The sequence below is a fragment of the Capricornis sumatraensis genome, chromosome 2, assembly GCF_032405125.1.
Source record: "Capricornis sumatraensis isolate serow.1 chromosome 2, serow.2, whole genome shotgun sequence".
Taxonomy (NCBI): domain Eukaryota; kingdom Metazoa; phylum Chordata; class Mammalia; order Artiodactyla; family Bovidae; genus Capricornis; species Capricornis sumatraensis.
Window position 1 is genome coordinate 135,678,737 of NC_091070.1, and position 24,043 is coordinate 135,702,779.

Below are 24,043 nucleotides of genomic sequence, written 5' to 3' on the forward strand. Positions count from 1 at the left end.
CTCTAAGCAATGGAACTTGTTATATCACATTATAGAAATGGTCTCATACTATGTGTTCTCTAACTTGCTTCCTTTGAGCAATCTCATGTTTGTGAGACTCACCCAAGTTGCTACGAGTAGTTTAGTTTTCATGTGATTTATAGGACTAAGAAAGCATATACCGTTTCTATTGGTGACAGATATTTAGGTTGCTTCCAACTATTTGTTGTAAGCAATATTACTATAGAAATTCTTGGAAATATTTCATATACATGAGCAAGGCTTTGTTCTTGTTTGCATGTCAGATGTGTAACGGAGTGGAGCTGCAGGATCATACGGCTGGTACATCTCCAACTCTACCAAAATGTTGCCTGACTGCTCTTTTAAGTACAACTTCTACTTCCGTCAACACTGCATAAGGATTTCTATTACCTATTTGTTTCAAACTGGTATCAGGCCTTTTAATTTTCATCCACCTCATCCACCAATACTACCTCACTATGGTATTCTCTGATTAAGTGAAAGTCGCTCATTCGTGTCCGACTCTTTGTGACCTCATGGATAGTCCATGCAATTCTCCAGGCCAGAATACTGGAGTGGGTAGCCGGTCCCTTCTCCAGGGGGTCTTCCCAACCCAAGGATTAAACCCAGGTCTCCCACATTGCAGGCGGATTCTTTATCAGCTGAGCCACCAGGGACGCATTCCCTGATTAAATAGGTTAAAAAGTGAAAATCGCTCAGTCATGTCCAACTTTTGCAACCCCATGGACTATACAGTCCATGGAATTCTCCAGGCCAGAATACTGGAGTGGTAGCCTTTCCTTTCTGGGGATCTTCCCAACCCAGGGATCGAATCCAGGTCTCCAGCATTGCAGGTGGATTCTTTACCAGTTGAGCCACAAGGAAGCCCAAGAATACTGGAGTGGGTAGGCTAGCCCTTCTCCAGGGGATCTTCCTGACCCAACTGAACCAGGGTCTCCTTCAATGCAGATTCTTTCCCAACTGAGCTATCAGGGAAGCCCACCTTCTCATATATTTATGGGCTATTTGTATTTCTTCTGTTCATCACTTTTGCCTATCTTTTAGTTAGGTTATCTGTCATAATTCATAGGAGTTCTTATACATTGAGGATACAAATCCTTTTTAATCATTTGTGTTGCAAATGTCCTCTCAGTTTGTGGTTTCTCTTTATGGTTCCTTTTAATGAAAGGAAGTTCTTAATTTCAATGTCTTAATGGTTTTGTTTTTGTGTTTTGAGAAATCCTTCCCCTCTCTGGTATCATGAAGATATTCTCCTTTACTTTCAGAGATAGCATACTGATTGAACAGACCAATCACTCACTGTGATATGACCTTGAGCAATTACCTCTGTATCATTCTGTTTTTCTCATTTGTAAGGAACAATGATACCTACCTTATATATCGCTATGTGATGATAAATGCATCATCACTTATAAAGGGGTCAGTCAATGCCTGGTACGCAGTAAGCATTTAGCAAGTGTTAGATGGCTGATCAATTACTGCTTTAAATCTGTTTTTCATATTTAAATCTTTGGCCCATCAAGAATTTTTATGTGATACTAGTTTCCATATATGCAAAGATTAAAAAATATAGAGGCTCTATATCCTATTTGAGCTATCTGTCTCTATGCCAATAACACTGTCTTAATTAGCTTTATAATTTTTATATCTGTACAGAAAGCACTTCTCATTTCTTGTTTTTCATCAGGAATGTTTTGGCTTTGAGTTCTTAGCCCATTTTTCTTTCATGTAAATTCATGAACGACCTCACCGAGTTCCATGAAAAAACTCTCATGATTTTCTTGGCAGCACAATAAATATATATCAATTTAGGAAGAACTGACATCTTCTATAATATTTAGTTTTTTGACAGGAGCAGTTGCTGACAGAAATGTGTTTAAGTTTCCCTTTATGCTGGATTTTCTCATTTTTCCTTTCAGTTTAGTTTGTTTGCTTTTGTACATTGAACTTTCATTATTAGGCTTACCAGGTATCATACATACATATATAAGGCTTTTTTCTCCCTGGTGAATTGAATTGTTAACCATTGTGAAGTGACTGTCTTCTTAACAAGATCTTTTGCCTTCAAAGTACATCTTATCTGTTATTAACACAGCTGTACAGCTGTACCAGCTTTTCCTTCATTAGCTTTTCCATGGTACCCTTTTTTTTCCAATCCTTTTACTGTCAGACTTACATATTTAGTTGGATTTTGCTCTTTTACCAATTGGATACTCCTGTCCTTTAAATGGAACATTTACATTGAATAGAATTACTGACATATTTGGATATTTGAGCTATTTTCTTCTTTATTGTGTTTACTAATATATAATATCATGTATGGATGTGAGAGTTGGACTGTGAAGAAAGCTGAGCGCCAAAGAATTGAGGCTTTTGAACTGTGGTGTTGGAGAAGACTCTTGAGAGTCCCTTGGACTGCAAGGAGATCCAACCAGTCCATTCTAAAGGAGACCAGTCCTGGGTGTTCTTTGGAAGGAATGATGCTAAAGCTGAAACTCCAGTACTTTTGCCACCTCTTGTGAAGAGTTGACTCATTGGAAAAGACTGATGCTGGGAGGGATTGGGGGCAGGAGGAGAAGGGGACGACAGAGGATGAGATGGCTGGATGGCATCACTGACCTGATGGACGTGAGTCTGAGTGAACTCCGGGAGTTGGTGATGGACAGGGTGGCCTGGCGTGCTGCAATTCATGGGGTCACGAAGAATCAGACACGACTGAGCAACTGAACTGAACTGAATATTAATTGATTCCCTGATATTCAGTGCACTTGAATTCCTGTTTATTTTAAATACATTGTGGGCTTGGTTTGCTAATATTTTGTTTAGAATTTTTCCATCTATGTTCATGAGTAAAAATTCGCCTGTAATTTCCCTTTCTTATATATGCTGTTCTTGTCTAGTTTGGATACCAAGGTTATACTGTTTTCAGAAAGACCAATAGTGTTCTACTTTTCCAGTTACCTATATAATTTTACAGAAGGTTAGAATCAATTTTCTTAAGTGTTTGGGAGATCACACTGTAAAATCCCCTTGGCCAGGTATTTTCTCACTGGAAGGATTTTAAATAATGGACCAAATTTCTCTATGGTTTTAGGCATTAGTGATGTCATCCATTCACATTACATTCTACCATTAGATTTTTCTAGATTCAGTTTTGGTAAGCTTTTTTTTTTTTTTAGAAACTGTCCATTTCTTCTAGGTTTTCAAATAAAACTATTCAGGATAATCTCTTTATAATGTCTGCTGCAGCTACATTATATCCCTTCTTTCTCTTTTTTTTTCCCTCAAATGATCTTGCTGTAGATTTGTTAGTCTTTAACTAAATTTTTGGGTTTTTGAAAATTCTCTTGGGCTTCCCTGGTGGCTTGGTGGTAAAGAATCCACCTGCCAAAGCAGGATACACAGGTTTGATCCCTGGTCCAGGAAGATCCCACATGTGGCAGAGCAACTAAGCCCATGTGCCTCAACTACTGAGCCTGTGAAAACTATTGAGTCTTTGTGAAAATGACTACACTACCAAATGCAATCTACAGATTCAATGCAATCCCTATCAAATTACCAATGGCATTTTTCACAGAACTAGAACAAAACATTTTACAATTTGTATGGAAACACAAAAGACCCTGAATAGCCAAAGCAGTCTTGAGAAAGAAGAATGGAGCTGGAGTAATCAACTTCCTGACTTCAGACTATACCACAAAGCTACAGTCATCAAGAGAGTATGCTGCTAAGTCGCTTCAGTCATGTTTGACCCTGTGTGACCCCACAGACAGCAGCCTACCAGGTTCCTCTGTCCCTGAGATTCTCCAGGCAAGAATACTGGAGTGGGTTGCCATTTCCTTCTCCAATGTATGAGAGTGAAAAGTGAAACTGAAGTCGTTCATTCGTGTCCGACTCTTCACGACCCCATGGACTATAGCCTACCAGGCTCCTCCACCCATGGGATTTTCCAGGCAAGAGTACTGGAGTGGGTTGCCATTGCCTTCTCCATCAAGAGAGTATACAAAGACAGAAATATAGACCAATGGAACAACATAGAAAGCCCAGAGACACACCCACACACCTTATCTTTGACAAAGGAAGCAAGAATATATAATGAGGAAAAGATAGTCTCTTCAATAAGTGGTGCTGGGAACACTGGACAGCTATATGTAAAAGAATGAAATTAGACACTTTCTAACACCATGCACAAAGAAAAACTCAAAATGGCTTAAAGACCTAAATGTAAGACCAGAAACTATAAAACCCTTAGAGGAAAACATAGGCAGAACACTGTAGGACATAAATCACAGCAAGATCCTCTGACTCACCTCCTAGAATAACAGAAGCAAAAATAAACACGTGGGACCTAATTAACAGCTTTTGCACAGCAAAGGCAACTACAGACAAGGTGAAAAGACAGCCCTCAGAATGGGAGAAAATAAGAGCAAATGAAACAACTGACAAAGGATTAGTTTCCAAATATACAAGCAGCTCATGCAACGCAATACCAGAAAAACAAACAACCCAGTCAAAAAGTGGGCAAAAAACCTAAATAGACATGTAGGTGGTTTAATCGCTAAGTCGTGTCTGACCCTTGAGACTCCATGGATTGTAGCCCAATAGGCTCCTATGTGCATGGCATTTCCCAGGCAAGAATACTGGAGTGGGTTACTGTTTCCTCCTCCAGGGGATGGAACCTGGGTCTCCAGCACTGCAGGTGGAGACACCATCTGAGCCACCAGGGAAGCCTTTAGCCACTAGCCATATGTGGCTTTTAAAACTTTAAATAGTTTTTAAAAATTCACTTCTTTTTGCACTAGCCACATTTCAAGTGCTCAACAGCTACATATGGCTAGAGGCTATTCTAGTGGACAGCACAGATACAGAACATTTTAATCTTCACAGAAAGTTCTATTAGCATGGATCTAGAGTGTAGGATAAGAGGGAAAAGGATAACATTAGGAAGGAAGGATATAATAGGCAGAAAATAGAAAAGGAAAGAGGGAAGAGAAAAGGTCAGCAACCAAACCCCAGGCACCACAGATGTCAAGGATGGAAACGTGAGAGAGAGAGGAGAGTTATGAAGATGGGTGGTCAAGTGAGGTGGAGGCAAACCAGAGAGAAGTTAAGCCTGGAGGCCAAATGAATGAAGCATTTGAAGAGGCAATGATCAGCTGTAGGAAATACTGCTGAGAAATCAAACAAGCTGACATCTAAAACTGACCATTGTATTTGGTAAAATGGAGGTCTCTGGTACCTTGAAAAGGTCTTAGTGTCATCATGGGGCCAAAGTCAAGAGTCCAGTGACTCTGAGTAAGACTCCAGTGGGTTGAAGAGAGAATGGGAGGAGAATATGACAAGGAACAGTGATATTGTTTTCAAGTTTTGTCATAGAGGGGAATAAAGGAATTGATCTATAGCTAGAGGGATCCATGAGGACACGTGATCATTTGTTAAAATATGAGAAGCTATTACAACTTAACCTACTTGAAAACTAAACACAGGAAAACCTTTTAGTCCATTATTCAATTACAAAGTACACGGTTGAGTTTACCATACTGTTCATACTTCACTATCATTTTTCAACTAAATGTTCTTTCAAAGTCTTAATCAGGTAACTAGCCACTGATTCTTTCTTTTCCTTCTTGCTTTTCTTTGTATGGGTTAGAGGAGGATATTGCAAAGATAAAAGCTAGATTTTTCACTGACTTTCAAGTTCAAAACATGTGTCAGTAATTTTTTTCAGACAGAATTTTTAAAGCCTAAGCTGAATGTTTAATGGAACGCACATAAAATTACATATAAATGGTATTCAAAACTGTGTGACCCCATGGGCTGTAGCCTACCAGGCTCCTCTGTCCATGGGATTTTCCAGGCAATAGTCCTGGAGTGGATTGTCATTTCCTTCTCCAGGGGATCTTCCCAACCCAGGGATCGAATCCAGGTCTCCCGCATTGTAGACAGACGCTTTACCGTCTGAGCCACCAGGGAAGCCCTCTAATCTTGTTAATTTTATTTTTTTAATCAAAAGGGTTTTTTTCCACTTAGAAACAGTAGCATATTTTTTCCTGTCACAACATCAAAACCAAATCAGCATCTAAAGAAAATTTCTAGGTTTTCTGAATTAAAAAAAAAAAAAAAAATCCTAGGAGATTTTCCCTTAGAAACGAAATGAGGGGAAAAAACCTAAACAAATGTTAAATATGTAAAGACATTTGAAATTTAAAAGGTTAAATAGGTAAAATTTTTAATTTTTGTTTCAAGTTTATAAATTTTTGAACCAGCCTACAGATACAGAATTTAAATGTATTTTTACAAAAAAACTATACCTTCACCATATTCATGATAAAAGCTATAAAATAGGGTATATTGATAAATTAATGGGACAGTAGTAAAGCAAAAAGGTATTAAAAGTTCCTATGTTATCTATCTTTCTGGATATGGTAAACTTGAGACAAGTAATTTAAATATAAATCTTAAGGATAAAGAAATTGGGTTTTGAAGACCTAATACTTACCATGCAAACTGTTATCGATTTCAATATTTTCCGATATCATTGAATTGTTTGTGCTGTAGCTCAGACCAAGAACCATTTGAAGGTCTGAGAGATTCAGTCGTGCTGTAAGCTCACCACTTCTATCTCCAACCTACAACCACAAGAATTTATTTATATATTTAGAGTAGTATTTAAAGTAAAGAATGGTGAAGATTAGTTGAAAATATTGTGAACCGAAAACTGGAAGAAAATACGGAGAAATGAAAATAGTTATTTTAGAATTATAATACTATGAATGAAATGGTTTTTTCCATTACTACTATTTTAAAGAAGAAAGAAAAGGAAAGTTTCTAAACTATGGCAGTAGGGCTGATGAATATATTTTATCAACTGTCCTCTAAATATTAGACTGCTCTCAATCTCTGTGATCAACTAAATAATAATGTAGGTTATTCTGTGACATGTGAACTTGGCATCGCATGAATAAAATTTCCTTATAATATTTATTTCCATACTGTAGTAACAGTATTAAACCAGCACTAGACATTATACTAGGCACTTTTATATACTTTATCTCTAATCCTTATAACAGTTTGCAAAGCAGTTATTATTCCCATTTTACAGATGAAAGGAATGATGCTCAGAAAAGGTTTCCAAGCTCAAACAGCCAGCAAATGGCAGAACTGTAACAGGAACCAGTCCTTGATTCTAAAAGCCATCTTTCTCCTTTCATACCATGCTCCTTTTCCACATAGAGATGGGGGACAGTGGAGATAGGTCAGTAATCCTCTCACTCCTCTATCCTACATCAAGGCCAGTGCAAACATACCTCTGATCTGTATCTTAAAATGCTTTTAGTTCTTATGCCTAGGGAACAATATATAATTAAATTTATTACTCGGCCATATAGCAGGATTCTAGATAAATAATATGGCTGCAGATCTGTGAATCACAATAGTGCAAATAACCATTTTTTAGTTTCATACCTCTCTTGAAATTTCCAAGTGTTTTTCAGCAAAATGCATCGCTTGGTCATGATTTCCTAGAGCTGTGTATGCATTTCCTAAGCTCCAACATGCTCTTCCTTCACCAATTCTACAAAATCATTCAAAGTTAACATATAGTTATCTGAAAGGAAGTCGGTGTGAAGAATAAAATCTATCAAGTAGTAATTAAAGGTATAAAACAATTCTTTGAATTTATTTGGTCTTTCTTATAAAGAACAAACTATCATAATGCTAGAGCTATACAGTTGGTTTGCTTCAGGTTCTGCATCTGGGGATTCAACCGTGATCTGAGAAACTCCTGGATATGGAGGGCCGGTTGTACTACACCATTTTACACAAGAGACTTGAGTCTCCATGGCTTTTGGTATCAACAGGGGTCCTGGAATCTTAACTACCATAGATATCAAGGGACAACTGTGTTAAAATATCCAGATAATACTGAACTCAGAGTCAAGTTTTAAAATGGAAAAGATCCTTTTTAAACATGTAGTGTATTATAAATAAAGTCCCAGGGATAGGTCTTGTAATTCAAATACCCTATTTTCTATCTATGACAGCCTTACTGGGTAATCCACAAGGAAGACAGAACTCACTACCTCTTGAATTAGCATATTCCATTTTAAATAAATATATAAATTCTTCACACTGAAATAAAAATCTATCCTATTTAAAGCAAATGTCAGAAACTAAAGTCCTGCACAAAAATTCTGTTTTCTCATATAGTTAAAAAAACTAAAAGAATTAGCCATCAACATTTAAAAATCAGGATATTTTATATAAAACTCAGAACTCCTCCCTTCTCTTGAAAACAGAGGTGGCTTTGGATCCTTATTCCTGGCCTGTGACACTTAGCTGGAGTCAAATAGCAGCTGTCCCCTTAACATTAGGAGTAATATCGAATTTCACCACTATTTCCACACTGATCTAGTCAGGAGGACCTTTGCAGACATGTGAGTTTGTGACCTATTTACTGATCTTGGTTCAAGATTATATGGAACCAGTCAAATCCTCTAATATGTGCTAGCCCTTCAAAACGTATGCTAGCATACAGAGAATGCTACTGAAACAGAGAAGATACCTTATAAAGAAATTAAAAAGAAAACAAAGCCAACCAAAAAAGAAACTTAAAGGAAAACTTCTAGGGATTCAACAATATATCTATATTTTATCTTAACAATAAAAAAGGTGTAGAACTTACCTATCATTAAGCTCTTGAGCAATTGTTAAGTGCTTCAGATGATAATCAATGGCCTTCTCATAGTCTTGAAGTAAAGTATATGTGTTTCCAAGACTGTAGCACGACTGTGCTTCTATAGCTCTGTCTTTAAGCTGGCGAGCCAATAGTAGAGTCTTTCTGAAAAAACAAATTAATTCTTACATAAAGATCATTTTTGTTATTGGCTATAGTAAACATATAATAAAACTCACTTTTCCTCCTGCCTTTAAAGTAAATCTACTTTAGGGCCTAATATCCCATACTTTCTCCCCTACTTCTAGGTAAAATGAAAAGACGTCCTTGAAACACAAAAAACAAATCCAGACTTTTAGAATAAATGTAAGAGTCCTATTAATTTCCCAGATAAAAGAAGAATTGATTCATGAGATCAAGTGCCTCTAAAGATTAACAGTATTTTTAACATTTAAAAAAACCTTTCCCTGTTGCCAAAGAATTGATGCTTTTGAACGGTGGTGTTGGAGAAGACTCTTGAGAGTCCCTTGGACTGCAAGGAGATGCAACCAGTCCATCCTAAAGAAAATCAGTCCTGAATATTCATTGGAAGGACCAGTGTTGAAGCTGAAACTCCAATACTTTGGCCACCTGATGTGAAGAGCTGTCTCAACTGAAAAGACCCTGATGCTGGAAAAGACTGAAGGCCCGAGTAGAAGGGGACAACAGAGGATGAGATGGTTGGATGGCATCACCGACTTAATGGAAATGAGTTTGAGTAAACTCTGGGCATTGGTGATAGAGGGACACCTGGCATGCTGCAGTCCATGGGGTCACAAAGAGTCGGACACAACTGAGCGACTGAACTGAACTTCCCTGTTGCAGTGCAATAACATTAAGTCAGTTTGTCTACATACATCATACTGTTGCCTTTACATTTTGTCAAAACTGAAAATACTTAATGTAAATTGCTTTGTATAGGCCATAAGTCACCAATTCATGAAAAATATGAAATGCCACATTTAAATATTAACAAAGAAATATCAATAACCTCAGATATGCAGATGACACCACCCTTATGGCAGAAAGTGAAAAGGAGCTAAAAAGCCTCTTGATGAAAGTGAAAGAGGAGAGTGAAAAAGTTGGCTTAAAGCTCAACATTCAGAAAATGAAGATCATGGCATCTGGTCCCATCACTTCATGGGAAATAGATGGGGAAACAGTGGAAACAGTGTCAGACTTTATTTTTTGGGGCTCCAAAATCACTGCAGATGGTGACTGCAGCCATGAAATTAAAAGACGCTTACTGCTTGGAAGAAAAGTTACGATCAACCTAGATAGTATATTCAAAAGCAGAGACATTACTTAGCTGACTAAGGTCCGGCTAGTCAAGGCTATGGTTTTTCCTGTGGTCATGTGTGGATGTGAGAGTTGGACTGTGAAGAAGGCTGAGGGCCGAAGAATTGATGCTTTTGAACTGTGGTGTTGGAGAAGACTCTTGAGAGTCCCTTGGACTGCAAGGAGATCCAACCAATCCATTCTGAAGGAGATCAACCCTGGGATTTCTTTGGAAGGAATGATGCTAAAGCTGAAGCTCCAGTACTTTGGCCAGCTCATGGGAAGAGTTGACTCATTGGAAAAGACTCTGATGCTGGGAGAGATTGGGGGACAGGAGGAGAAGGGGACGACCAAGGATGAGATGGCTGGATGGCATCACAGACTGGATGAACGTGAGTCTGAGTGAACTCCGGGAGTTGGTGATGGACAGGGAGGCCTGGCGTGCTGCGATTCATGGGGTCGCAATGAGTTGGACACGACTGAGCGACTGAGCTGAACTGAACCTTGTGGAATCACCAATGAGAAGCCAATACAGTAGTTAAGAGCATGGGCCCTAGAGCCAGGCTGACTGGGTTCAAATCCCAGCTTTGTGAGTTAGTACATCTGTAACTGGGACAAGTCACTCACCCTCTCTATGCACTAGTTTCGTCGTATGTAACAAACAAGTTTTGTTAGGATTAAATGAATTAGTATATATAATGTGCTTAGCATAGCATCTTGCTCCCAGCAGAAGCTAATAAGTGTTAGTGTTTTGTTATTATTATCATCAGTGCTTCAATCTACAGATGCTTTTGGAGCCAATAATATAAATGACTCTTTCCTATAATTTCTGCCAAACAGTATAAATACTTCATATCATTATAACTATATGAAAAATATGTATATGATAATATGATAGTTCTAGTAAGCAAACAAACCTGAAATTATTTAATGATGATACTTTCAAATTTGTCACCCAGCGAGGCTACACACTCACTCTAACATTGCCTGTCCTCGCAAACATTTTTGGAAGACTTTTGTGACACAATCCTTTCTGGCATATGGTTATCCTTTGAGAATACAGTTAATTTGAAAGTGTTTGGAAGTCTTTCTATAACCAAACTCTGTTACTAAAGTAGGTTTACCAACTACTGTTTCTATCCTTTCTATTAAAGACCTATAATATTAAGATAGTTTTCCAGTGTGGCTCTGAAAACAATTCCAAAGAAGAGTTCCAAAAATATTTTTAACCAGTGTTTTTGAAACATGGATGAAGTTCTGAGTTCTCCTTGCTTGTGGGTGTGTGGGGCAGGAGTAAGTTTCATTACTTTATACTCATGCTTCTTTAGTCAAACAGCCACCATCTCTACTTTATTACCGAACTTTTCAGTATTTAATACAAATACATCATTTGTTAAGACTTTTCTATGTCTTTTGGATTTAAAATATAAGAAACTCTTATATTTAAAATCAAAATATACACTCCTTATATAGTGATGTATTTTATTTAGAAGGTTATTTCACATCTAACTGGTCAATCAACAAATACCAACCATTAGTTGAAGTTTAAATGGGATGACATTCTAGTTTTTAACATGGACCTAAAGCAATTTTACTGTTTTTTTAGATAAACTTTCCAGATCTCTCTCACATTAGACTTTTTAACAAAATATAAATCAGTCACTGTGTCTTTGGTTCAGTCATATTGGCTTCTGCCTAAGGCCTGTATGGACCTTCAATTCCCACTAATTAGAGAAAACACCAAACAATCTAGAAAGCAAAGATCAGGCAAAATGAAGCAGTCCAAACTTTGCTATCATGTATGGTTCAAGCCTACCAATAGCTTAAAAAGACTCTGTCTCAGAAGAAGCTGGGAGTGCTACTCAAGTGAACAGGGCCTCAGCTTATAGAGAGAACCAAAGATAGGCAGAGAGAGTGGGAGAAGTACTCGAGAAGATGTTAGGATGAGGTGGGGGAAATTCAGCAATTGCTGGAGGAAACTAGGGCATCTGTTTGTTACCAGGCTTCATGTGGCCTCTCTGCAAACCCGTAATTGGTGGTGAGGGACCATGTAAATATATACACCACACATGCTGAACCAGTGTAAAAGACTTTACATGTTTAGAATGTCATTGAAAAGTTTTAAAGATAAAAACTAATAAAAATATAAAGGGGCTATGCTGCTGCTACTAACTGTTAACAACGTATCAAGCACTGTGTGCCAAGTACTGTGCTAAATAAATGCTTAATGTATTCTTTCATTCAGTCCTCATAACAATCCCCAGAGCAAAGTACTGATATCTTTGATTATAGATGAGAAGACTGAGACTTAGAGAGCCAAAGGTCCTGCTGCTTAAATGCACCAAAAAAGTTATAAACCCAAAGCCTATGATTTATTGGACTGCATAACTAACCATTTTACATTTATCTACAGAAATATTAGACTAACTTGTAGTATTCAGAGGCAGTTTCAAATTCACCAAGAAAAATATACGCATTTCCAAGGTTGCTGTATGCTCTTCTTTCAGCTGCTTTATCTCCAAATTCTTTTGCAATAAGGAGACGCTGAAACAGAAAGTTTTGATTAGATAAAACTAAAGAAAATCTGAAAGCTGTTCAAAACACTGATGAGGAAAATGTTCTGTCTCCAAAGCCTTACTGTACCTGTTCATGAGCTATAACTGCATCCCTGAAGTTGCCAAGGAGGTAATGCGTGTTTCCAAGATTTCCAAAGGCACGTCCTTGGGCTGCTCGGTCACCCAAAGCAGTCACTAGTGATAGGTTTTCCCTAAGTGATAACAAAGAGTTTTTTTAAAAACAAACAAACAAGGTCGAGAAAACCATTTATTGATTTTTATTTACAAATCGAATTCTTTTATTTATTTTTTTTACGGGCGGGAGTAGTCTGAATTGGGTTATGAGGCCCCCACGCAGGGTACCTCACCTCAGCCGTTGAACTCACTTCGCTGGCGGTGAGTCTGTCCCAAACTCCGGCTAAGGAGGCATTTGCCAGGCCCCTCTGCAAGGGCAAGGTCCATAGCATCTCCTGCCCAGTCTGTCCTCACACGGAGCCCTATTCTCTGGGAACTCACCTCCCTGAAGCTCAGGGAAGACCCCGTTAGGGCCGCTCTATTGGCCCTAGTCTCAGACCTTCCCAAGGGACATGGGATAGAGTGACTAAGCGCACTCAGCTCCTAGCCCTACTGATGAGCTTCCCTACAAATTGAATTCTTTATAGGAAAAAAATGTAAATAAGCTTACAACCATAATGTGCCAGATTTTAATGATATGTCTATGCTGGAGGGTGGTTACAGGAAATAACTGGGAATATTTTACTCAACCATTCAGGTAGGTTTCTTCTCAGAGTCCAGGACAGAGTAATGTTAGAACCTATACAGCTAAGTTCTATGAAAGTCTGTTGATAAAAGACTCCGAATAACCTAAGACTCACTACTGGTATTTCTTATTTGTGCCACTAAGTGGCACTGGTCTGCAGTTTAAATGAAAGTTTTCCTGGGTAGGGAGGAGATTACTACTAATAGAACACTATAACATTTTAGCAGCAACTTGATGGCTTATTTTACTTACTGGTCTATGATTTTAAAATGTCTGCCAAACTTAAAAACTTTACTACTGTCTGAGGTGGACCACATGACTGCATCAGGGCTACTCACTCATAATAATCCACGGCTGCCTGCAGAGCATTTCTTACTTCTTCTGGAAATTCTCCTACATCCTGAGGACCAGGGCAGCCAAAACTTTTCCCTTTGGCATGATACACATTTCCAAGGTTGTAAAGTGCTCTTGCTTCTCCCACCTAGACAAAGATATCAGCAGTTTACATTTTGAAATCAGAGGCCAGTATTACAATGCTTATCATATATATTAATTTGTAACATCCTTGATATTATGGTCAAGAGAAAAAAATGTTTACATCAGCTATCCATACAGAACCACAAAACATATGACCATGTATGAAAGAAGGACCTCTTACTATTTCTTTTTCTCATCTATTAAAAATTTTTTTGTTTCTCTTCTCTCATTTTTCTATACTTTCTTTTTAGTATTAACTTTTAGATAAACTACAGAATAATTAAATAGGATTAAAACACAAAGCAATTTCAATGAAAACATTTGGCCTGCCATCTAAGGTTTCCTTATTACCTTGTCATTAAGCTCTCTGGAAATATCCAGGTGTCGCTGACAACAAACTATAGCTTCATCAAAATTCCCAAGAACTTTTAAAGTATTTCCCAGATTACCACTAGCTTTAGCTTCCCCCAACTGGTCTCCAATAGTCCTGGGGTTTAAAGAAAAGAAAACAACATGTTAAAATATAAAGCAGCCAGAATACAGTTTTCCCTAGAGAACAGTTGACATGTTTAAGGTAAGAAAGACTCATTATTCTTAAAACCAACTTTAAATAAAAATTTTAAACTTACATTTCTGTATTTAAATATAATTTTCATTCACTTAATTAAACTCTAACATCATTTCACCACTATTCATTTACTTAATTAAACTGTGTTCAGCCTAAAGATTAGTTTTTAAATGGAATGCTAATGAATTAAAACTCATTAAATGTACGATTCATTTTTATAATTGAATGAAAATGTTTCTTAAAGTGACAGTTAATTTAGGGATAAAGTATGAAAAAGCTTAAATTAATTACCTTGCAAGAGTTAAATCATGATGATGGTATTCTAGTGCTTTGGCATAATCATGCAAATAGAAATAAGCATTGCCCAGCTGGCTGTAAATAGCACTAAGAGTTTTTAAGTCTTCAGTTCCGACTTGAACTGCAGCTTCAAAGAATGACACACCAGCACGGCAGTCTCCAGATTTACACAGACGCTCCCCTTCCAAGGCCAGTTCGAGGCAAGAGGCTTCCATTCTATAAAATTACATAGGACAGACATTTACAACATTACATTACAACTGCATCACAGTGTCTTTAACTTCCAACAATATAATTTCAATGCGGACTGTGGCAATTCTTGCTTACAACAGCTGTCTCTACAACTGAAGTATATACACACTATTGATAAAACAGCAAACTTTATAGCAAAAGCTAATCTGCCTATTCAAATGTCTCTCAACCACAAAGGTCTTTTCTTGGCAGGAAGTAGGGTTTATTGGTGGGCGTGAGTGAGGAGGGGACAGCACCAGGGCTCTCATGAGTGCGGGGCCCACCATCTGTTCAGAGAGCTGTGATCAGGGGTGCACTTGGCCTCACAGCCATCTGGGATAAGCCACTTTCCTGCCACCATGTTTTCAAGTTCATCGACACTAAACCTAGTAAATCCCCACTCCTGGGGAGATGTGGATCTTCCGGTGGCCAGAGAACTTGAATTTGGCCCTGCAGAGAGCCTCAGTCACACGCTCCTTATTCTGTAGCTTGGTGCAGATGGATGTTATGACTTGGCCAACATGGACCGTGGCCACTGCGCCTTGGGGCTTTCCAAAGGCACTCTGCATACCTGTCTGGAGCCAAGACTGGGGACAGCATGCCAGTCATGAGTGTCCACTAGAAAGGGGTGTTTCCAAGGTCCCTTAGGACAACCTGGAGAGCAACAGGCTGCATATACTACCGAGCAGGGTGCTGATGCAGCCACTGCACACTGGGCCCCCATGGGGAAAAGAACACAAGGCGTCTTTTTTATAGGATAGCCAAACATCTCTATATGGAGCTGATGAAATAAAATTCACATTTTATGGCAAGAGGAGGAAGACTTCTTCTGCTCGTTTGGCCTCCTTCCTCCCCTTTTGTGTGCGTTGCGCATCTGCTTTAACCAGACCTCCTTAGAGATAAGATTACTTCTCAGTCTCATCAGGGGTCACAACGACCCCTTAAGAGGTCTTGTAAGGAGCCACAGTGATCCATTACACATTTCTTGCTTTGTACAGGTAGATATAGATTGTGAAAAATGTCAGTAATATGTCATCTAATGTACAGTGCTTGGACCTCAAAGGGCAGAACAATTCTCTGAGCTTTCTGAGAGGTGTTCCCAGGTTATAATCCTCAATTTGGCTTGAATAAAATATTTCATTTCTTTCTTAGACCCACGGATTACTTTTTTTTGTCAACAGAGCTCATTCTAATTGGCTCACCCAGAGCAACCTGTTTTACCAATGACAGAATCTAAAATAGTGTTTCCTAAACTGTTCTGAGTTATGGCAGACTAACGGACTTTCTGGGAGTTGGGGGAGAAAAGGAATGCCTGTGGGAGGAGAAGTCCTTTAAGTAATACTCTTCTCTATCCAGGTATGCAGGTGATCTACTCAGCCCCTCCAACCACACATCTCTACATCATACTCAGGTGAACTCATATGCGTGCAGGCATGCATGTGCACATACACACACACACACACACACTCCTTCCTTGTCTTACCACCACAGGATCACCTATACTGTAGAAAAATAGAAGAGCAAAATATCTTCAGGTACAAGGTACATTTCCATGAAAGAAGTGTTAAGAAACCTTATGTTAGAAAGCAATGATTTAAAGATTTGCAGAATTCTAATTCTCAAAGTCTGTCACTAAATTTTGAAAGTCAGAAGAATTAAGTTACTATAAATATATCTAAGAGAAAAAACGCCAATACTTCTAATTCTAATCCTACACTTTAGTAGGTGCTCTTTACCAAAGTTGCCATGGTGGGTCTTCAACATTTTCATGATTTCTGCCATGTCTATGTACCATGCAATCATTCACTTAAATGTATTTCTGTATTTGGCAAATTCCTTTCAATTGGCATGTGCCATTAACTGGCTTCTCTGGTGGCTCAGACAGTAAAGAATCTGCCTGCAACGTGGGAGACCTGGGTTCAGTCCCTGGGTTGGGAAAATCCCCTAGAGGAGGGCATGGCAACCCACTCCAGCATTCTTGCCTGGAGAATCCCCATGGACAGAGGGACCTGGTGGGTTGCAGTCCGTGGGGTTGCAAAGAGTCGGACATGACTCAGTGACTAAGCATAGCACATTAAAAAAAAAAAAAAAAAATCTAGCTTCATCCAAAGCAGGATCCATGAAATTGAGTTTGATGTGATACTCACTTTTCTAATGCACATCAAAACAAATATGTAACTATTAAGACAGGGTGCTCAGGGCTGGTGCACTGGGATGACCCTGAGGGATGGGATGGGGAGGGAGGTGGGTGGGAGGTTCAGGATGGGGAACACATGTACGCCCATGGCTGATTCATGTGAATGTATGGCAAAAACCACCACAATATTGTAAAGTAATTAGCCTTCAATTTAAAAAAAAAAAGTGAGTAAAATAAACTTAGGTACTACCAGTGGTATACCACCACCCTTTGGAAGACTCTGATTTAGCTCATCAAGCATTTTAATGTTTAGAGCAGCACTAAATTACTTCTTACTAGAACTGTCTTTGAGCAACTCCACAGGAGTTCTTGACCCCGGCTGCACAAAAGTAGAGCTCACAGGGAGCACTTGTTAAAACTCAACTCTGGGTCCCACTCCCCTGGGCATGAGGTATGCCCTCAGAATTGTTTAAAAGCTCCCAGGTAATTCCAATGTACAAGCCAGGGTTGAGAATCACTCCTGTAACAGGAAATGTGAATTAAATCACCACTCATCCTAAACTCATTGAAATATGATGACATTCTGTATTTTTTGTAGCAGGTCAATTAATACATTTCTTCAGGTGCTATCTTTTAGCCTATAAAATTTCAAGGATCCTTAGAGTCATAAATTAAAATGGGGTTGTAAAAGTGGAAAATAAATCAGATGAAGCTAGATGAAAAATCTAGACTAACAGAGCCAAAGGTTCAAAGCAGAATTCTCGCTCAGAATAAGTAGATGAAAGTAGTCATCTCTGAGAGGTAATTTTTAAGTTTCATATCCAAGTGTCTTTTTTTTTTTTAATAATTTAGCCAAAGGCTAAACTGCTGATTCACAGTTAGACTAGTGACTTCACCCTCACTTTATAAATCAAGGTAAAATAATGTAAGTTAACCTCTTTTTAATATTTTGCTTTAACATTAGAGTGAGGATGGGGTGGGGAGAGCTAAAGCACATAGAAAAATAAATTAGTTTACTAGAAATCTTAAATTGCTGTTTTATATTTCTTTATAGGTCACTTCAAATTAATAAAGCCTATTTGTCTTTTACAAGTGAAAACTTTCCTTTGTTTTTGAATATGAAAGAATTCATAAAAGAAAAATGATTACTTTTGTTTAAGGTCTTACAAGGTTACTGGTGTATCACACATGTGAAGAGAAATTAGTCAGCAAAAGATTAATATGTAAAAACATGGTTTTATCAAAGGGTTATTTTGCCAGATGCAGTACTTGAGCTAGTTATCTTTATTTGTCTAAATACTGAAACCACTGAACTTCTAAGAATTACCATGGGGGAAAAATTGGAAAAGACATTTTTACACATAAAATACATGACTGTTTCTATTAACGAATTTTAAGCATAATACCAATTATGGAAAAAATTTCACCACTAGGAGTTTATTTTAAAGCTACATCAATACAAATTTAAAAGGATGGTAACAGAAGCGAAAAACCACAAACAGTTTAAACACCCATCAACAGAGTATTGGTTTAAAAAATTACATGCCACCATATGATAGAATACTAGTGATGGCACATGGCTTCACCAAGGGAGAGAGAGAGAAATTGTCGTCACCTGCGGAACCATCAATCCAGGATGATTAGGTTGCTGGCCAGGAAATTGATAAAAAACAAGGCTATTGAAACAAATTTATTTTTAAAGCAGGACAAAAAAATTAACATAAAAATTTCTCTGCCATTTGAGCCACGACCTCGTGCATTGTGTATCTGAATAATACATTAACTGGATCCCCTTAGAAGACACAGGAATTCCTACTTGCCCCTCCCCCCACCAGAAGGCAACTACTCCTGGAGCTAGCACAGAACTCCTTAAGAGAAAACATTTTTCTCAGTCCTGTAAGGGGTCACAATAATCCACTACTCACCTTGTGGGTGATGTAAGCTGTCAACATGCTACTTTGATGTAAAACTCTCCCTGTCTCAAAAACTTGTATTACTGTGCCTTGACTTCTCAGGCAGAGTAGTCCTTAAAGCTGTCTGAAAGACTGTCTCCAGAGTTATAATCCTCCAGTTAGCACAAATAATTTCCCCTTCCTTCTAAGATTGACTAGTGATTAATGTTTTTGTCAGAACTGTTCATATATAGGATGTGTAAAAGTTGGAAGTTAATAACAGTATATCCATATAAAACAGAGAAGCATCTTCTTCAGATAAATATCTTTGCCACAAACATTTGATGCTCTGAACTTAAATTTACACGACATTATAAAGGAACCATCGATCCAAATGCTGTTGCACCCCATAAAAAAACTATAAGGCTGAACAGCACCCTAAGGATTACAAATTTTTTTAGAGGTATTTTACATAATTCTCATTGGAAACAGTGATAGCTACCTGGAACCCTGCTGGCTACACCGCCATCCTCAAAGGTGAGAGTGCCCTACAGGACAATCTACCTTAGAAAATCATTTCAGTAACAAATGTTCAAAATAAAGCTCCAACTCTCTAGCTTATGAGTTTATTTTGACATATAGTATAGTTCTGATATATTTTATTGGAAGAGAAGTCAATGTTCTGGCAAAGTCTCCAACACCTCAAATTTAGCTAATTGCAAAATAGTGAAGGAAGGTTGGTTTATAAATTTTTTAGAAGATCATTAAATAGTAACAGAGAAAGTAATTTCATATCCTCTCAGTCTCTATGAGAGAATAGAATTACTTCATCTGTTTACCAATTGGGTTGAAAACAAAGAACATACGAAGATTAGAAGACAAGTCAGGAAAATATCTCTCCATTAAAATATATCCCACATATAAAGTTTTCTTTTCATTCTTCCTAATGGCCCACTGAATTATATAATAAAAAAAAAGTACATTTCTAGTAAGTATAAAGACAGCACTACTATTTTTGACTGAAATGTTTACATTTTTGTCAACAGATTGAACATTACAGCTTTAAATCTTCATCTTCTGTACAATCTCACATCATTTCAACTTATTTTAACTTTTAAGTTTTATTATTTTTTACTTTTCTTCTACAACTTGATTTTTTTCTTTACTTCCTTCTTTTTGGTTTCTTGTGTTTACAGTATATCAATGAAAGCAAAAGAAGATTAAAATCTTGATGCTACATTAAAAAAATTAATAACCAGTTCCATCCAAATCTGACTTCCCTTCAAAGGCTTATATACTAATTAAGAATAAATGATGGGATTCAGGACTTAAGATCAAAGCAAGAGTGCCCCGCACCTTCTCCACTGCGCTGTCTCCTGTGGCTGTCGACTGGCCCACTGTAGCCCCTAGTTCCACCTTCTGTGTGTTTTAATTGGGCAGAGATCCTTTTATCACCAGTCCTAGCTGCCATAAACAATTTTCATCTATCCAGTCTACCACATATATCTAGTTATTCTAGTTTACTTTGTCAAAGGGAAAGTGCAAAACTATCTTGCATTAAATTTAAATTCTGATCGGTAACTTGGTTTTAAAAATGATTATTCTATACATTATAATAAATTTCATCCTCAAAATGATGCTGTGAGATGGGTATTATTATAGAAGGGGAAAATGATGCTCAGTGTCCTGCTTAAGATCATACGATGGCAAAGCTGAGAGGTGAAATCCTGTCTTTGTCTCTAAATCCAGTGTTCTTTCCACCACTCCACATTACCTCAAACTATTCTTCAGAAAGAATATTATTAATAACTATATTTACCTAGCAAAATTGAAAAATTCAATATTAAAATTGCATTCCCTCACAACTTAATTGCAATAGCCTAATTTTTATATTAAAGTATTGAAATGTTTTTCTTCAAAGTAACAAGTATAAACAAGGAAATTTCTTTGTTTACTTATATTTTTTACTTATATAATTTACTTATAAATTATATAAGTAAACAAAGTATAATTATATAAGTAAATAAAAATATTTACTTATATTTCTTTGTTATACTTAAACAAGTATATAACAAGCTAAACAAAGAAATATAAAACTAGAGAAATTAATATAATGAACCTGATATATCTACCTTTCTACATCAATAATTACCAATATATGATACATTATCCATATATATTTCATCTTTACTTCCACTCTCACTCTACAACTTTTGAAGTAGATTCTAGAAAACATAGAATTTCATTTGTAAATATTTTGGTATGTACCTCTAAAAGATATGGAGTCATTTTCAAAAAATACAATCACAGTACTATTATCAATCCTAAAAATTTAATGATAGTTATTTAAAATCAGTTGAACACTTTTTAAAAGTTTAGAAACAAATCCCAATTTTCTGTCAGTCTCCATTTCTCTCTACCTTCATAAATAAGTTGCAAAATATTTCATAAAGCATTTTGATATCTCTTAGGAGGTTTCTTAGTATCTGAAGAATTATTTCATGTCAAAATTTACAAACACATTGTGCCACAGAAACTCCTCCAGGGATAGACAAGGACCTCGATGAAAGAACCAGATGGATAAAACATTACATGCTAAGTGTTTACCAGAATAGAAAAATAACCTATACAAGGACATGACATCTAAAACAAGGGATACAAACTATTACCTGCAGTTATATACTAATCCAGTCAGTACACAGAATGCTAATTTTACAGGACTGACAAAACCAGAGATTTGTTTGGTGTAGTCTTACTAAAAACAGTTAAAAGTTTTACATTTCTTTTATAGATGAAGTCTTATATCAATATATAACCATGTTTGACCTATGCTATATCATGAAAAACAATAAATCTAAGATCTTCCTATAGGCACAGGTACAATCCACTCCTCATCAATTGTTACAATATTAAAAACATGGAAATATATATACTACCATATGTAAAACAGAAAGCCAATGGGAATTTGCTGAATGACTCAGGGAACTCAAGCCTGGCCTCTGTAACAACCTAGAGGGGTGGGATGTGGTAGGAAGTGGGAAGGAAGTTCAAGAGGAAGGGGACATAGGTATACCTATGGTTGACTCATGCTGATGCATGGCAGAAACCACCACAATACTGTAAAGCAATTATCCTTCAATTAAAAATAAATTTTTTAAAAAAGAAGTAAGCCACTCTTGAAAATATTTAGCAAGAAAGATAAACATCTTACTACCTGTCTTATTAAACATTTTCAAGAGTGAACCATCAAGTTCATTTGATGTTTATATCCAATGCAATTCAAAGGACATTCCATCAAATGTGGAGCCAGACAACAAGCTAGGCATCACGGCTGCCCAAAGGGAGCCAATAGTCAAAGTGGGGAGTGGCAAAGGAGGAGGAGACAAACACATGTAAACAGGTACACTGAATTTCAATATAGTTAGTGCTAACAAAGAGAGATGCATAGGATATGTGAGCACAGAGAGGGCACTTAAAATATGGAGTTCAGAAACAGTTTCCAGAAGAATATTTTTGAGCTGAATTCCTAGATACTGAGTAGAATTACTAAACCAAGAAAGTAGGAAGGGCATTCAAGTTGTAGGGTGTAGCACAAGCAAGGGCACTGAGTCACGTACAGGGAACCAGAGCTCAAAGTGCAAGGTGAGGGATGGCAGGAAGTAAGGGTGAAGGAACACGTAGAGGCCAGGTAACGCAAGCTCCTGTGTCCTACGTTAGGCATGGCCCCACCCTGCAGGTGACTAGAAGCCACCAAAGAGACCATGCGGAGGTTGCACGATTAGCTCTGTATCTGCAGCCTGAGCCCTCCGGAGGCCAGAATGGAGAATGGAGGGAGTCTGGAAGGAAGATGATGGGGGACTGAACTTCCATACTGGTGGAGAGAAGCCAGATGGATAAATGAATCTGAGCAGCATTTAGGAAGTAAAACTGGCAAGACTTCACACTAGACACAGAGGTTTCTGGAACTATGCCCCAGAGGGTAGAGCGAGAGCATTTCTATTAAAAATTCATTTAAATTATACTGAATGTCTTCCATTTTCTTTCATTTGAAACTTTTAAATCTGCAATAAAAATGCCCTCAGCTTACCTAGATAAACTTTCTTGGCACCATGCCCTAACATGAACCATCAGCTCCAAAGCAAATGATAGTAAATCTCACTATTTCCTATGCAAGTGCTAAGATACCTCAGGTTTGGTATCAAACATCTTCACTCATTAGAGATAAGAATGCTATTCAAAGCTAGAAGTTCTGATGTTTATTTAATATTAACTCATAACATTTTTGATAAGGAATCTATTAATATCTAATCACCTGATAATTAAGTCTTCCATTCTAATATTGTGTTTATTTTACAGTTAAGGACAATGAGCATAACTTCCAAAATAAATGTTAAATAATGATGATGTACATATTCTTGCTTTGTTCCTAAGTGTCTCAGAAATATCATTAATATTTTACTACTAAATATTAAACTGATTATTAGTTCATCATGTTTAGAAAGTACCTACCCATTCCAACATTAACATCCCTTTTCTTAAAAGCTCATTTATAAAAGATCACTATTTAAAAATTGTAACACAAAAATTAGGTCGTTCAGCCAACCACACTACAAAATCTATCTTCTACCTTCGAAGATTTAGAAATATATTTCACTTTTATATTTTCATTATAAAAAGAGTAACACAGTTTAAAATAACTAATCAGAAACTCTTCCACAGAACATTAATAAACAAACTATAGAATATAATTGTTCCCTACTACCATTTTCCTACAGAAAGGATATAAAAACTTACTACAACCACCACCACAACAACAACAAAAACACTGTTTAAAGGAGATACTAACTATGGCTAGTATATTTTTAATATTTTCATATTTAAATTTCAAATCATCAGAGTTAAACACATGTTTAAATAAGTATTAAAATTACCCACTAAGAAAGCAGCAGTCTTACCTGTAACGAACATGAAAAGAATGGTCTTCTCTCATGCTTATCAAATTTTCCTCCATCGAGTCATATTATAAGCTGGGTATACTAAGAAATTATTTTATTTTGTGCCAATCCAGCTCTACAATGTAGAATTGTTGCAGAACATTGTCCGGTTAGTATATT

The 24,043-nt window shown here is 37.2% G+C and overlaps 1 protein-coding gene and 1 non-coding gene across 2 annotated transcripts in view; both read right to left on the bottom strand.

Moving 5' to 3' along the window:
- Window positions 1–23,940, bottom strand: part of GPSM2 (G protein signaling modulator 2) — a 34,524-nt gene extending 10,584 nt beyond the window's left edge. The window contains exons 1-9 of the mRNA XM_068965755.1: window positions 23,885–23,940; window positions 14,664–14,885; window positions 14,156–14,291; window positions 13,666–13,808; window positions 12,656–12,779; window positions 12,441–12,556; window positions 8,705–8,860; window positions 7,486–7,594; window positions 6,521–6,650 (exon numbers count right to left, since the gene is read on the bottom strand). Of these exons, the coding sequence (XP_068821856.1) occupies window positions 6,521–6,650; window positions 7,486–7,594; window positions 8,705–8,860; window positions 12,441–12,556; window positions 12,656–12,779; window positions 13,666–13,808; window positions 14,156–14,291; window positions 14,664–14,885; window positions 23,885–23,940 (1,192 nt within the window). The remainder of the gene's footprint in view (window positions 1–6,520; window positions 6,651–7,485; window positions 7,595–8,704; window positions 8,861–12,440; window positions 12,557–12,655; window positions 12,780–13,665; window positions 13,809–14,155; window positions 14,292–14,663; window positions 14,886–23,884) is intronic.
- On the bottom strand, window positions 15,527–15,656 carry LOC138074737 (small nucleolar RNA SNORA70). The gene has a single exon (XR_011144549.1). It is a non-coding gene; the product is annotated as a small nucleolar RNA SNORA70 (small nucleolar RNA).
- Window positions 23,941–24,043: the final 103 nt, after the last annotated feature.